At 39.3% G+C, this 15,087-nt stretch overlaps 1 protein-coding gene across 1 annotated transcript in view; it reads right to left on the bottom strand.

The window, feature by feature from the left end:
- Positions 1–15,087, bottom strand: part of LOC138694365 (uncharacterized) — a 96,948-nt gene that overhangs the window by 8,376 nt on the left and 73,485 nt on the right. Inside the window, exon 5 of the mRNA XM_069818029.1 lies at positions 7,548–7,760. Within this exon, the coding sequence (XP_069674130.1) occupies positions 7,548–7,760 (213 nt within the window). The remainder of the gene's footprint in view (positions 1–7,547; positions 7,761–15,087) is intronic.

Raw genomic sequence — 15,087 nt, 5'->3', positions numbered from 1 at the left:
GTCGTAATGTACATAACTATCACAACGCAAGACTGATTCTATCGATGTTATTCCTCTTCCGACTGTACTCTTGAATAGCATTCAAGTTATCTCGTGAAGTTTCCTCTCGCCCGCTCTTCCTTATCGCAGTGTTTGATTCGCATTGCTTCCGTCGGTAATCCGTACTTGCGAGACCTATATACTGTTCTCCAACCAGGAGATTAACCTTGAAAGGAATGTGCTTACTATTGCGTCATCTATTGGAGCAAAGTAGATAGATAATATTACCGTTATGACGTCATTTTAAAAGCATGCGCTCTTCTGCAAATGTTATTTCCTGTATGAAGGGATTAAAATATCAGGAGATTAACAGAGATCTAATTTTGTAACTAGGGTAGTATAAGTATGTGTGTATCAGTGTTATCGTTTGTGCTGTGAGAATTAGCCAATAGAGATATGTGTACCCACGTATGTGACCTTATGACATCTTATGACATCAACATTCATTCACAGCATTACCCCGCTGCGTCTCATTCCCCTGAGACTTTCCCCTGGTTGGAGTACAGTAGCTCGCGCAGGAAACGATTACCGAAAACCAATGGTGGCGTTGCTGTCTGTTTTGACGTGTGTGTGTAGTCACGCCGAGGGGAGAGAGGAGAGAGCCGATGGAAGTACTGTCTCTTGCAAGAAGATGAACAGATGAAGACATCGCTGTGGAAATAAAGAACGTAGCAAGAGAAAAATTCGAAGCTAATTAAACGCGCAACATATGTTTACGAATGAAATAATAATACTGTGCGATACAAGACACGTATTCACATGCAATGGAACAAACTAAAGTCATAATGTAACTATCACAACGCAAGACTGATTCTATCGATGTTATTTCTCTTCCGACTGTACTCTTGAATATCATTTAAGTTATCTCGTGACCTTTCCTCTCGCCCGCTCTTCCTTATCGCAGTTTGATTCGCATTCCTTCCGTCGGTATAATCCGTACTTGCGAGACCTATACAACTAAACACAAACATGCACTTTCCAAGGCTACAGGAAAGAAGATTTTTTTCCTTCCAACAGTAATTGCAACGTAGAGTCGAAAATCTCAATTTGCATTCGACTTATGTAAAGCTTTTCTTGCTGCCGAAATCTCTTTGTGGAAATTACAGAATCTCACATTAAGATAGTTTTTGGAGAAGTATACGAACGAATCTGTGTCTAGCGAGTCAAGTTTGCGAAAAGGTTACTTAAGGTTACTGAATTTGGTGAAAAAATTGAAAATGTGTTTTAATAAAAGATAAAGTCCGTAATTTTAGCCTGTTATATACAATAATGCTTGAAGAATAACCCTTAAAAATTTTAAATGTGTATCTTATGTAAGTCCTGAGAAAAGTGCACCTAAATTATATGAAATTTACATTGCTGGGATAGGCAGTACAGACTATCCTTAAGCGAATGTTACGATGACACGATGAAAATCATTAAAGATAAAATTAAAAATAAGATCTGGATTTCTATCGACGAGTCACCTGATCCTGCGAGTCGATTCATTACTAATGTCATTGTTGGGCCATTAGATTCTTCAGAAGATGAATCAATGAAACCATTCCTGTTTACAACAGAGTGTTTGGAGAAAGTTAACAATTGAACTATCGCGCAGTTATTCACCAATTCATTACAGTTACTGTGGCCTAAAGAAATTCAATACGACGTGTTACTTTTCATCAGTGACGCTGCACCATACATGAAAAAGGCTGGAATAACTTTAAAAGTGCTATTTCCAAACATGCTTCACGTGACCTGCGTAACACACGGCTTTCACAGAGTGTCAGAAGAGATACGATGCTTATTTCTGGATGTGATAATTTGATTTACAGTATTAAGAAGATCTTTCTGAAAGCCTCATCAAGAATTCTGACATTTAAGTCCATTGCACCAAATATACCTCTGCCCCCCCCCAAACCTATCATAACGAGATGGGGGACATGGGTCTCAGCGGCACTTTAATACGCTTCAAACTTCCTGACTATAACTGAGGTAGTGAACGCTCTGGAGGATGAAGCATCTTCAATTGTAGCAGTCAAGAAACTTATCAATTCTTCGGAAGTGAAAAATGATTTAACTTTCATTGCGGCCGAGTTTGGTTTCCTGCCACAAGTGATCTGCCAGCTTCAAGAAAGAGGGCAGCCTTTGACGAAGTCAGTGAAAATTGTGGATGATGCAGTGCAAAGAATGGACAGTGTACCAGGAAAACAGAGTTCATTAGTTAGGGAAAAGTGTAAAAATGTGTTTTCGAAAAATTGTGATCTTGATAAATTTAGAAACATTAAAAAATTCTACAAGGTGACAATTCTATTGCAGTTGAAATGGATCCTATAATGATGCTATGTTTTAGATTTGCTCCAATAACCTCTGTCGAAGTTGAGAGGACATTTTCTCATACGAAATATGTGTTATCTGACAGGAGACTCGTTAAGTTAAGTTTTGTACAATACATAACTGATCCATTAATTTATATAGTTAGATTAGGTTTTGTACATATCTTTTTCATTGATTTATGTCACTAAGTTAGGTTTTGTATGTATCCGTTCCACTGATTTATATAGTTCGGTTAGGTTTTGTACATATCTTCTATTAGTTTATATAGTTAGGTTAAGTTGGACTGAGTAGGTGTTTTGTGTGTGTGTACGATATATCAATGAAGCATATACGTATAAGACCTAACATAACGGTATAAATTTAATTATATATATAGGGGAATTCGGGGGAATATGGGCACGTAGGGAATATGGCCAATATTACGTTTTCACGTCTAAACTCTTGCAACGAATTATGTTTCTTTGCTAATAACGGTTAGTATAAAGTGAGAGTATCGTAATGGTTGCTATGGGAAAGGCGCTGTGCAGTATTGTCTCGTATTGTTGTTAAAATAGCCATCTGAAACGTGAGTATTGATTCCAAGTATAATAAAATTTCACAATACTTATTTTAGATATTGTGAATTTTATTAGTAACAACAATGTAATTTATTCGTCACAACAATAATTCCTTCCTACAATTCACCTTAAACGCTCTCGTCAACAATAGAATTTTCACTCAACACAGTATTCGTTATAGCACTCCACTGACGGCAATGACAATTTACTTGGACTATTACGAACAACAATGAACTGTTAATCTTAACTAATATTTACAAACACTATTTACAAATCAGAACTATCAGTTCTCAGTTCACAGTTCTTCTAGCTCAGTCACTCGAGTTCACAGTATCTCGAACCACAGACCTTCAGAGACAGTTCACTGTACTCGAACTCAGGTCCCTCCAACTGCGGTCCACTGCACTCGAACTCAGGTCCCTCCAACTGCGGTCCACTGCACTCGAACTCAGGTCCCTCCAACTGGTCCACTGCACTCGAACTCAGGCCTTCGGATGCTGATACAGTTGCGGACGCACACTCGAGTCGAACTCCGGTACACAAGACTGGCTTGCTTGCTCTGGCTTTCTCACTGACTGGCTGACTAATCAACTGAAAAACTACTCGAGTTCGCTGGCGTTTCTTCTTTTATAGCGAAATCATAGTTGCGAGAAATTTCTACAGCTGTGCAGAGAATTATCTGGATATCTCCACTTCGACGGACTTCTCGAAGAGTCGGGAAGGTCCGTTCCCCCTTCCCTCCGTAAGCAGCTGCGCGCGCGATCTCCCCTCGTCGCGTGGGCCCTTTCCCCTCTCTCCGCCGCGCCGTCCATCAGTGCTCCGTGAAGCCCGCGCGATCTGCTCTCTTGCGGGACTCTGGTCGTAAGTTCGAATCTCACGTCGCTGTCGCAATATGTTATACGCAATAGATTACACATGCACTTTAGAAAATAGTTTAAATCTAATAATATAGATACAGAATACCCATCTTGAACTACCGTTCTATTGCGTCAGACGTTGTTTTATGAATAGTTTATGGTAGTGCCAACTGTTGAAAGGAAACCCTACATGTCGGGGTAATGTGGGCGCTAATGTTCGGGGGAATATGGGCAAGCATTACACTTCATAAAAATTACTCTTCAATCTTGATGAAAATGGCCTACAAATGATTACAAGGTCGAAAGATGTCATTGAACCCAAAGAACACAAAGTGGTGCATTGCATTTACCCTAAAGAAAAGGGAAAAACCATTACCCTTGTGGGTTGCTTCAATGCAGCAGGGAATTACTTTCCTCCAAGTATCATTATAAAAGGAGTGAGGACAATAATGACTGAAACAACAACTGTCTGCTGTCAGTTTTTTTTATTTTAGTAGGTTATTTTACGACGCTTTATCAACATCTTAGGTTATTTAGCGTCTGAATGAGATGAAGGTGATAATGCCAGTGAAATGAGTCCGGGGTCCAACACCGAAAGTTACCCAGCATTTGCTCATATTGAGTTGAGAGAAAACCCCGGAAAAAACCTCAACCAGGTAACTTGCCCCGACCGGGAATCGAACCCGGGCCACCTGGTTTCGCGGCTAGACGCGCTAACCGTTACTCCACAGGTGTGGACTCTGCTGTCAGCAAGGTGTACTTCAACAAGCAGTCTGCCTACATTAACGGAGATAGGAGTTGTAATAATTAAATTCCGAGACCTGTCTCATAAGTGGAAATAAAATTACCTCATTTAAATGTGGCTGTCATCCCCTTCAAGGTAGTCCACTTGGGCAGCTATACACTGATCCCAACGTGTCTGCCATTTTTGGAATGCCTCCTGGAAGTCGCGTTCTTGAAACCTGTCAAGCATCTTTTCGATTCCCGTTGGATCTCCTCCACAGTGACAAAACGGTGACCCTTTAGCTTGAATTTCATCTTCGGAAACAAACAAAATCGCTGGTGGTCAAATCTGGTGAATACGGGGGTGAGGAACGACGGCCATCTTATTACGGGTGCAAAACTGGAGTGATGCGAGAGCTCTGTGAGCTGGTGCAGTGTCGTCATGGAGCATCCATTTGTTCTTTGTCCAGAATTGTGGTCGTTCATATTCAAAATGGACGTGAGGATCATTATGCACAATTTGTCAAAATTTTTCGACATTTTCGACAGTGTTGCACGTGTGTGGTCGACCTGGCCTCTCATCGTCCCTCAGCGATGTTCTGCCATTTCTGAAATGCGAATACCACTCAAAGCACCTCGCCTGACTCACTGCTTCATTCCGTAGGCTTGCTTCAACATTCCATGGGTTACGTTGCCGATTTCCCAAAGAATTTGAAGTTGGCTCTCCGCTTCAGTTTAGAGTACATCATGATTTCGCAAATGCGCGGATGCACGTGCTGACAAAATCTTGTGTAACACGGGTCTCAAAGAAGATAGCCCTTCGAAACTTTGTTTTGTGTCTCTTCAAGGTCGTCTAGTGTCACTGCTGCGCACGCGTGTCAATCACGTGATCCCTTCGCCTACAGCAGACATAATCTCGGAATTTAATGATTACACCTCTTATATTTTTCTCAATAATCAAGAACTTCGTTGTTAATTTCAACATCAGTAAGCATATTTTGTCTTCCTCCACACACCACAGCCTGGCTTCAATCAGCAGATAAGAGTCTGTTTGGTCCTCTGAAGAAAGCTTACAACAGTGGTGCTACAGATTTCTTCTGGCAACTAGGAGACCTTTTCGAAGGTCGAGTGTGCTTCCATTGTCAAAAAAGCATGGAACATATGTGTCAATGTATGTCTGGCTGTAAATGCCTTCCGAGCCTCAGGCTCTTTTCCACTGCACATGAATGTCATTCCTGATTATGCTAACATTGGCACAGAGCATTAGCTGACTGACCTACAATTCATACAATTCCTTCCACTGATTCAAATATCTTAGAATCTCCAAACGTCATTCATCGCCAAAGAGTCACATCATCTGCCAAAGGCGTTACTCAATAACCATCACAAATTGCATATACAATATATATTATAGTTAATACAGTTATATTTTCAAGTATTTTAAGTATTTTTTCACTTCTTTCAGTTGACTGTGATTCACATCATTGAAGTCCCATTTTACCCCCACACTCGGGGGAATATGGCCAAACACATTAACTTGCATTTTCCAGTTTTACTTGCATACGTTTAGGAGTAAGCAGTCAGGATTCTTATATAATATAGCTAAATTGGTCAGAAACATATCCCAGCTGTAAAATTAATTATTAGAAAATAAAACTGAGAGATATGCACCCGAAATAGTACTAAGGTGCCCATATTCCCCCGACTTCCCCTATATATTAAATTTATATCTTTAGGTTAGGTTTTATACGTATCTGCTTCATTGATATATTGTTTTATTTCCTTTATTTTCATTTTTGTCTTTTTCGTGAATAGTGAATAGAAGTAAAAAAAGAATGAAATAAACACATTACTACTGCTATTATTATTATTATTATTATTATTATTATTATTATTATTATTTTCTTTCCCTCGTTTCCATTACTGCCTGCTCTTCAGAAATATTTTGAATGCCAAATTTTTCTACAATGCAAAACAAAATAGGCCTAATAGTATGAGATCTCTTTTCATGGTGAGGTTATGATTGCACATGAACTAGAGACAGTATGTCAGCAGAAGCAGCCATATCTGATGTATTGCTTACTGGCATGAAAATATATATTATCAAAACAGTAATGATTATATTAACATCAAGATAAATCTTATCTCAAAATACAGATAGTCAACAAAAATCAAAACCATTTTAAACCCAATATAATTATGGAACTTTTTAGAAGGCAGGCACGTGAGTTCTCTCAATGCTAATTTAAGATAGTTTGCCTACATTAGATTGAAATTAGTTTAATATTATTTAAGTTAAAAAATTCGTTTCAGTAATAAAAAGTAGGTTATATAAGCAAATCTATCTACATATCACTTCATCGAATTGAGGTTATAAATATACGAATGTTACTACAGAAATACCTGAACTATAATATTATAGATATTAGTGTATGGTACATATCTGTAGCATAGAATTTTAATGTAGTCAACAACTGTATTATTGGAGGCTCTGGCAAACCTCTATTATTCGTTTTTGTCAACCGGTCATTGAAAAGATAAGCAATCTCAATAACATTTCTTTATCAAATTGGAACCGTTTTTTAAAATTCTATATCATTATAAAATTTCACGGGATTGTCTTTAGGCTTATCTCTAATGTAGCGCTTTCGTACATTGTCCACTAATTGTTCTACCTCTTCCGCACGTTCTAATAAATAATTCGACAACTTCCAAGACGTCCGCCATTTTTCTGCAAAGTGACGCTTTTGGGCTCAAAGTGTAGTCGGAAGTACACTTTCATCCAAAGTGTTCCTTTGCACCAAAGTGTCGACTGTGCAACGGAAAAGTGATACTTTCAAATTTTTCTCTAGGATTCCTTCAGTGGAGCAACGAAACTCGGAATGAGACAAGTGGTCAACAGGCCTGGAGCTCACATATTCAGTTTTTCTGAGCCCCAAACTCCCTTACAAGGACGCGTTTTCGCATACCTTTTAATATTTCTCCACTCACTCACTCACTCACTCACTCACTCACTCACTCACTCACTCACTCATGTAACGGATCGATCTCTTACCTTCCATAGCGGCGCACTCCGTCAGTCTGGTGGCAGTGCCAATAGGCTGGTCTCCGCCTGGCCAAAGTTCGCATAGGAAGGGTAATTGGATCGAGCACTTCATCACTCTCCATAGCTTGTTATTGTCCAATGCCACGCAGTCTTCCTTTGGAAGGCTATTCCGAGGTTGGCTGGGAGCCCACGCGATGTATTCGAAACATCTCAACGGCTCTCCTGCAAGCATGTGATCATATGTAGGAAGCAAACAAAAGAAAGAAATAAACGAAGGCATAGAGTGTGAATAAACGAAAAAAAAAGTGACGTGGAATTTATAGGATCCCTGTATTTGCATGGAACGTTCATGCTCTCGTTGGGTGTTATTGTGATGTTTAGATTTTCAAAGAATCCCTGCGGTGGCTGAGTGGTCAGACTTCCAACCTATCACTAGGCGAGGAACGAGAGGGGTTGTCTGCTCGAAACCTGGGTACGCAGCGAACTTTAGTGTAGTCAGTCAGTATGGGTTTGGGAATGCGACTAGCTCGAGGGTTAGCGCAATAGATCGTAACAGGTCGTAGTGCTGAACCATAGTGCCCCCTCTCGTAAATTTCATTCTTTTCATCCTAAAGATTTTCAAGGACTATGTTCTTAATTAGTCACCAGGCCTAATATGTGTCAGGAAGAAGGTTCTTGTTTATAAAAAATTGTGAACATGATTGAGAGTGAAATAAATGCAATACAGTAAGTTTTATATGTTGCATTATTAATGATTATACTTTATACCCACCGGCGTAGCTCAGCCGACTAAGCACTTGCCTGCCGATCCGGAGTTGCGCTCGGGCGCGGGATCGATCCCCGCATGGGCTGATTACCTAATCGGGTTTTTTTGAAAGGTTTTCCCCAACCGTAAGGCGAATTTCATGAAGGTAGTCTATGGCGAATCCTCGGCCTCATCTCGCCAGATACCATCTCGCTATCACCACTTCCATTGGCGCTAAATAACCTAGTAGTTGATACAGCGTCGTTAAATAAGCAAGTTAAAAAAATCTGCTTTATTTCGCCATTGAATATACACAATACTCTTATATGTGTACAAGTATTTATGAATACATGGAACGACTATGTTTAATCTGGATTGGTTTGTTGAAAAGCTAGTAATATGGATCTGCGATATGAGAAATGATTAAGAAATATAATTTATGTAGTAAAATAAGTTTATCCATCTAACGAGCACCATTTCAATGTGAGAGTCTGATCCTTTGCTAAGCAAGTGACGTCAGAATAGTGTAACTTAACTCATTACCGTTGCTAAGCAACTGACGCGAGATCTAGAAATTTTCGACATTTTATTAATTTGACATTCGAGCATAAACGTTAAAAGAGGACAAATTTGTGACATACTTTCCTACTGCGCATTTCGCAACAATATTAGATTCTTTTGTTTCCTTACGAATAATGTTACTATTAAAATAGTTTATTTTGTTTTAGTGAATTATAGATGCAACGACCTAGTTATTGTGATGCATATAAATAAGAAGACAATTTCGTCTTATGTATTACACGCACACACAATCTCTCTCTTTTTATAATCTCAAAGGAATAATATGTTAGAGTTAGTTAGTTAGTTATTTAGTGGGGTTTAAAAAGGGCGCGTTAGCTACTCTGGCTATTTGCGCCCTTATCTAAAATTCTTCAAAATTAAAAACAAGCAATACAATAAACTGAAAGCTAACACGGAACTAAAACACGTTGTCACAGTAAAAACGAGGTACACAAATGCAGTCTCCACAAGGTGTTTTTAAGAAATTTTAAAAGTGAGCAGTTCTCATAACCTAGGTAGTACTGTATTTAAAAGGAAGCAATAAAACAATAAAACATATCACCAGAGATAAATTATCTGGCGCATTTAAAACAATAAAATTTTATATAATATTCGGATGTAAAAGGTCCGAAATATTAAGTTTGTTAAAAACATATACTACACAACAAATGTAACCTACGGTTGTAAAGGGTTCGGAGGATAAGTAAAATGGAACAGTAAAAAACTAAATACCCTGTCAAGTCCTGTATTCGATAAAACCTCAGAACTGCATTTGTACAATTAAAATCATTTCCAAGAGCGTCACGTAGAGTCGGCCGAATTCCATATTGCCGACGGTCATATTTTCTACAATGCAATAAAAATGTTCCACCGTAAGTGGAACACAGCCTGTATCATACTCCGGCTGAGGCTCGCCACGTAGGAGTTGGCCATGTGTCAGATGACACTGGCCAATCCTCTACCGGGTAAGTAAAATCTCTTCGTGTTGTGACGCTCTTGTGGACGAATCCCAAACTCGAACAGTATCCTTTATACTCCGTAAATTGTTTCCCTCTTGTGCAGACCATTCTCCTTCCCATTGCCACCATATTGTATGTTTCAGGTAAATCTGAATATCTTGCCACCTCTCGCGCCAATACACCTCATATCCATTCATAGCACCGTCTTTTGCTGCAGCATCCGCTGCTTCGTTACCAAGGATGCCAAAATGATCCGGAATCCACACTACTTCAATCTCAGAAACATTGCTTAGGAGAGTGTGGAAAAGTTCCTGGGTTCTCAACACAAGCGGATCATCAGAACTGAGACACTGCAGGGATGAATGGCGCTTAAAGAGTCGGAGCAGATAAGGAATTTGCCCCGGGGTTCTCTAATTAAAACAATAAATGTCTGTAAGAAGACTATATTTCAGCTAAAAAACACTAGTGTATTGGCTCAATTTATATTTAAATATCTGTCAATTTGCAACAAAGAAACAACCAACATATTCATTTATCCGGGATCCGTCAGTAAAAATTAAAGAACAATTTGGATATCGTGATAAAAGTTCACTAAAACGAAGTCTATAATCAAAATTTGGTGTAAATTCTTAAAACTTCGGCTCAGACTTATATCAAAAATGGGACGTCGCATAATCCACGGTGGAGTGGTCGTATATTCCAGTGTGCGAACTGTTGGCAGGCGGGTGTCGAGCTCAGAGAGCAGTTCTCGAAACCACACACCTGCTGGACGAAGTCTCCGTGGATTTTCACTGTATCGGTCGTAAAGAGACGAATGGTGAAAGGAGTCGTAAGAATTGTACTCATGATATGAGCGAAGCTTAACCGCATATGAGCACAACAGGACATTACGTCGCCGATACAGCGATGGTTCTTACGCTTAGCAGGCTCTTTATATGACTCGTTCGGAAGACCTCTGTAGCGAGCCGTATTCCATGATAATGGATAGTGTCTAAGAGACGTAACTTCGATTTATTTGCTGAGCCGTAAATAAAACAGCCATAATCCAGCTTTGATCGATTAAGAGCACGATAAAGACGTAAAAGCACTATGCGGTCTACACCCCAGCGAACCCCTGAAAAAAAGGCGTAAAATATTTAACGATTTTTCACAACGCCTTCTGAAATCACATATATGCGCTTCCCACGTTAATTTAGAATCAATGATAAGGCCCAAAAATCTCGCAGTGTTTGTATATTGCAACTTCACTTCATTAAGACGCAGTTCAGAATGTGGATACAGCTCACGTTGATTGTAGAAGTAGACACACTGCGTTTTCAGAGTGGAGAATTTAAACCCATTGCGAAGAACCCATGCTGACAATACATTGATGACCAGTTACAACTGTCGACCGATAGATGGAAGATATCGGGAGCTGTAATATAAACTGAAGTCTTCGACGTACAGCAGAGATAATACTAGTCCACCCACAGAGTGGGCAATTCCACTGATAGAAAAGAATACAGACCTCTGCGGAACATCGTTTTCTTGAAGATATTCGTTAGAAAGAGTGGTGCCTACTCGGAAATACCGCTCTGCCATGAACTTCGCAACAAACGTTGGTAGACTATCACGAAGTTCCCAATCATGCAGAGTTTGTAGAATTCCATAACGCCATATGGCATCGTAAGCCTTTTCTAGATCAAAGAAGACCTTCTTGAGGAAAGCATCTCTAATGGCGGTCTCTAGCCGGATAAGACGGTCTGCAGTTGATCTGTGCTTACGGAAAGCATATTGGATATTAGATAATGGGTTTTCCGAATCGAGTACCTAAATCAGGCGTTTACTTATCATTTTTTTCCATAACCTTACACACACAGCTGGTGAGACAAATTGGTCTAATGCTCCCAGGTAAAGATGGATCCCTTCCTGGTTTCTGGGGTGGAATTACAATAGCGGAATGCCAGGCAGATGGAAATATGCCCTCAGTCCAGATCTTGTTGTACACTTAGCGGCAAAAAGAGTGGGCCGGCGACAATTTCTAAGTTCCAGAGACATAACATTGAGCATGCTTGCCTCGTCAAAGCCATAGTTCACCAGGTAACACATAATTAAACCATTTAAATTTGCTGTATTTTGTTTAAGAGTCTAAAATATGTAATCAAATCGAATGGCGGGTTGATCAAGGCCCTTGAAGGGTGAAATAATAATAAAATTAATAAATACAAAATCAACCGGAGCGAATATGAATATTATGCCGAACCGATATTAACATAGTAGCGTAAGTTGTTACGGCATTGGTCTATTGAAGAAGTTGGTAGGTGATGGGCAGTAATATTTTTACAAGGCAGGCATAACGAAGTTTGTTAACAAATGTCATTTCACATTTAAACTAATAAATTAAGTAAAAGTTGAAATAAAAAAATAACGATTTTACCGTACCGGGAGGCGAACTCACAACCTCTAATATGTATGTCAGACTTCTTAGCACTGAGCCACCCACTGCTCGTAAGGTTTACTCCATTATAGACGGACGACTTTCAATGAAGAGACACCACAGCAATGCCTTGCAGTTGGTTACGTTTACACGAGTGAACCGCGCGATAGAACTTAGCATTTCTATCGACCAAGAGTCGTCCCATTCTTTTTGCCGCTAAGTGTACATTCTCAGCAGGAAGGATTCGCCAGCTTGTGGGAGATGGTGAAGAATGAGGTTATGGATGTTATCAGGGCCAGGAGAGGTGTCAGGGTATGTGTCTAGTGCTGCCTCTAGCTCCTCGGATGTAAACGGTGTATTGTAATACTCTGTGTTATCTGATTTAAAATTGAGGTTTCGTTTTTCCGCAGCATCTTTGATTTTTAGAAATTCCGGGTCATAATTATTAGAACTGCTCATCTGTACAAATGAGCTAGCGAATATTTCAGCAATTTCTATGGGACTGGTGGTCGTTAGGCTACTCCATTGTTTAGTTGGCCCGGAATTAGAGAACTTCGTTTCCTCATTATTCGGCGGACTTTGTCCCATACGGTGTTACCTGGGACGTTCTTTTTCAATGAAGTGACGTAGTTTGCCCAGGACGTCTTCTTAGCATCCACAGTGCGACGAGCTTTGGTTCGAAGACGTTTAAACTGGACAAAATTTTCTTGGGTCCGATGACGTTCAAATTGGCGCAAGGCACGTTTGCGGTCTTGGATTGCGGCTCTGTTGGCACCCGTCCACAAAGGGACAGAGAAACGTTTTGGCCTGCAGGACGACCGGGGGATAGATAATTCTGCTGACTTAATAACCACATTTGAGAAATGTTCTTCAACGTAGTCGACACTTTCATGTCCGTTATCATCGAATGAAATGGACTCCGAAAATCCGACCCAGTCCACGCATAGGAAGGGGTTAGTGGTCACTACCATGTAGGTCGTGAATCACTGACCACTCGAAATACGTGGAGAAAACTGGGCTACAAATGGAGATATCTATCACGGAGAAAGTACCGTAAGCCAAGGATAGGTGTCTTGCTGCCCCGGAATTCAGGGTATTGAGATTTAGACGGGTACATACCTCTGCTATTTTATTTCCTCTGTCATCATCGGAATTTGAGCCCCAAGAGTGGTGGGATGCATTGAAATCCCCCACTAACAGATATGGAGCAGGTACCTGCATCAGAATATGTTGAATTTCATCCACTGTGAAAGGAGTATTTGGGGGCATATACACACAGACTATTGAAAACTGAATGGTAGGTAAAGGTACTCTAGCGGCTATGCATTGATAGGAGTGTTAATATTGATGACAGAGGAAAACGTACTTTGGCGGAGTAGGAAGGCACAACCTCCATTGGCCTGAAGACCAGCAAGATGATCGTACCGGTGAACATTGTATCCGGAGATAATCAGGGAGTGTTCAGGTCGGAGGTGTGTATCCTGAAGACATAAAATAACAGGGGTCTCATGATATAGAAGAAGGATATAGTGCGGAACTACATCAAAAGCTTTACTGAAATCGAAATATACAGTATTGAATCAGTTTGTCCCTGCGTTTCAATTATTGGTACAATTTGATTTAGATATGTGACCAGGTTAGTGACAGTAGATTTAGTTTTAGTAAATCCATGTTGAGAAGAATTGAGCTTGTTTTTCACATAAAAGGATATATGTCTGTGAATAATGGTTTCAATTTTTTTTAAGTTATTTAGGATCGAGATAGGTCTGTAGTTTCTGACATTGTTTCTTTTACCATTTTTAAATATAGGAATAATTACAGCTTGTTTCAATAATGAGGGAGATTCACCATTTTTCAAACTAAAATTAAATATATGGGCTAAAAGAGGAGTAAATATATCAGGGCATCCTTTAATTATAAAATTTGCAATACATTCAGCGCCAATTGCTTTAGTTGGTTTCAGTTCTTTAATTGCTTTACGAACGTCATTATGTGTTACTTTAGGTATAGGTAATGAGTCGGTTATATTCGTAATAATGTTTTCATATGTACGGCTATGTTTAGTCTGAACAGATTTGAAGTGATCAGCAAAAGCATTGACAATGTCTAATTCTTGATCTGTGATGTGTTTATCGTTAAGAATTAATTAAGAGGGATAATTATCTGTCTTCCGAATGATTCAACATGTTTTCAAAACTTTTTTGGTTCCGTTTTAAGATATTCAAAGTACTTTGAAGCCATGATAATTTATCCGATTTAATTTTAGATTTCACAAGTTTTGTATTGTAGGAAAATGTTTGATAATAAAATTCAGTTTTGAATTTTTTATATTTTTTATGTGCATGATCTTTCTTTCTAATAAGTTTACGTCAAGTGTTAGAAAACCATTGTGGATAACTAGACCTTTTGATTCTAGTGACAGGAACTGCCTGGGATATGACACTATTAACTACTGAACATAGTGAGCTAGCTGCATCATTAACATCAACAGCTTGATAAACACAGGACCAATCGTAATTATATAGTATAAATTCAAGTAATCACCTTGAGAACAATTTGGGAAAGAATTTTGTTGATTCTAGGAAGAAAAATTTAGTGTGACTTCAAGAGTTATTGTTAAGGGAGGATGATAGTCATCCTTCAAAACTAGTGAGTGAGTGGCCAGATTGACCTCAGTCTCGGTTAAATTTGTAAGTAGAAGATCAAGTAAGTTTTTGTTATTAACTGTTGAATTTACTTGTTTCAATCGAAGAAAGCAAGAAGATGAAAATAACTCTTGAGTCTTAATTTTGGAGTAGTAATGGATGTTATTAGCACAACAACCAGATGATCAATTCATACCAGGAGTATTAAAATCGCCGAGAAAAA

Source organism: Periplaneta americana, chromosome 2 (assembly GCF_040183065.1).
Source record: "Periplaneta americana isolate PAMFEO1 chromosome 2, P.americana_PAMFEO1_priV1, whole genome shotgun sequence".
In the NCBI taxonomy this organism is placed as follows: Eukaryota; Metazoa; Arthropoda; class Insecta; order Blattodea; family Blattidae; genus Periplaneta; species Periplaneta americana.
This window is presented reverse-complemented; position numbering and strand designations above follow the sequence as displayed.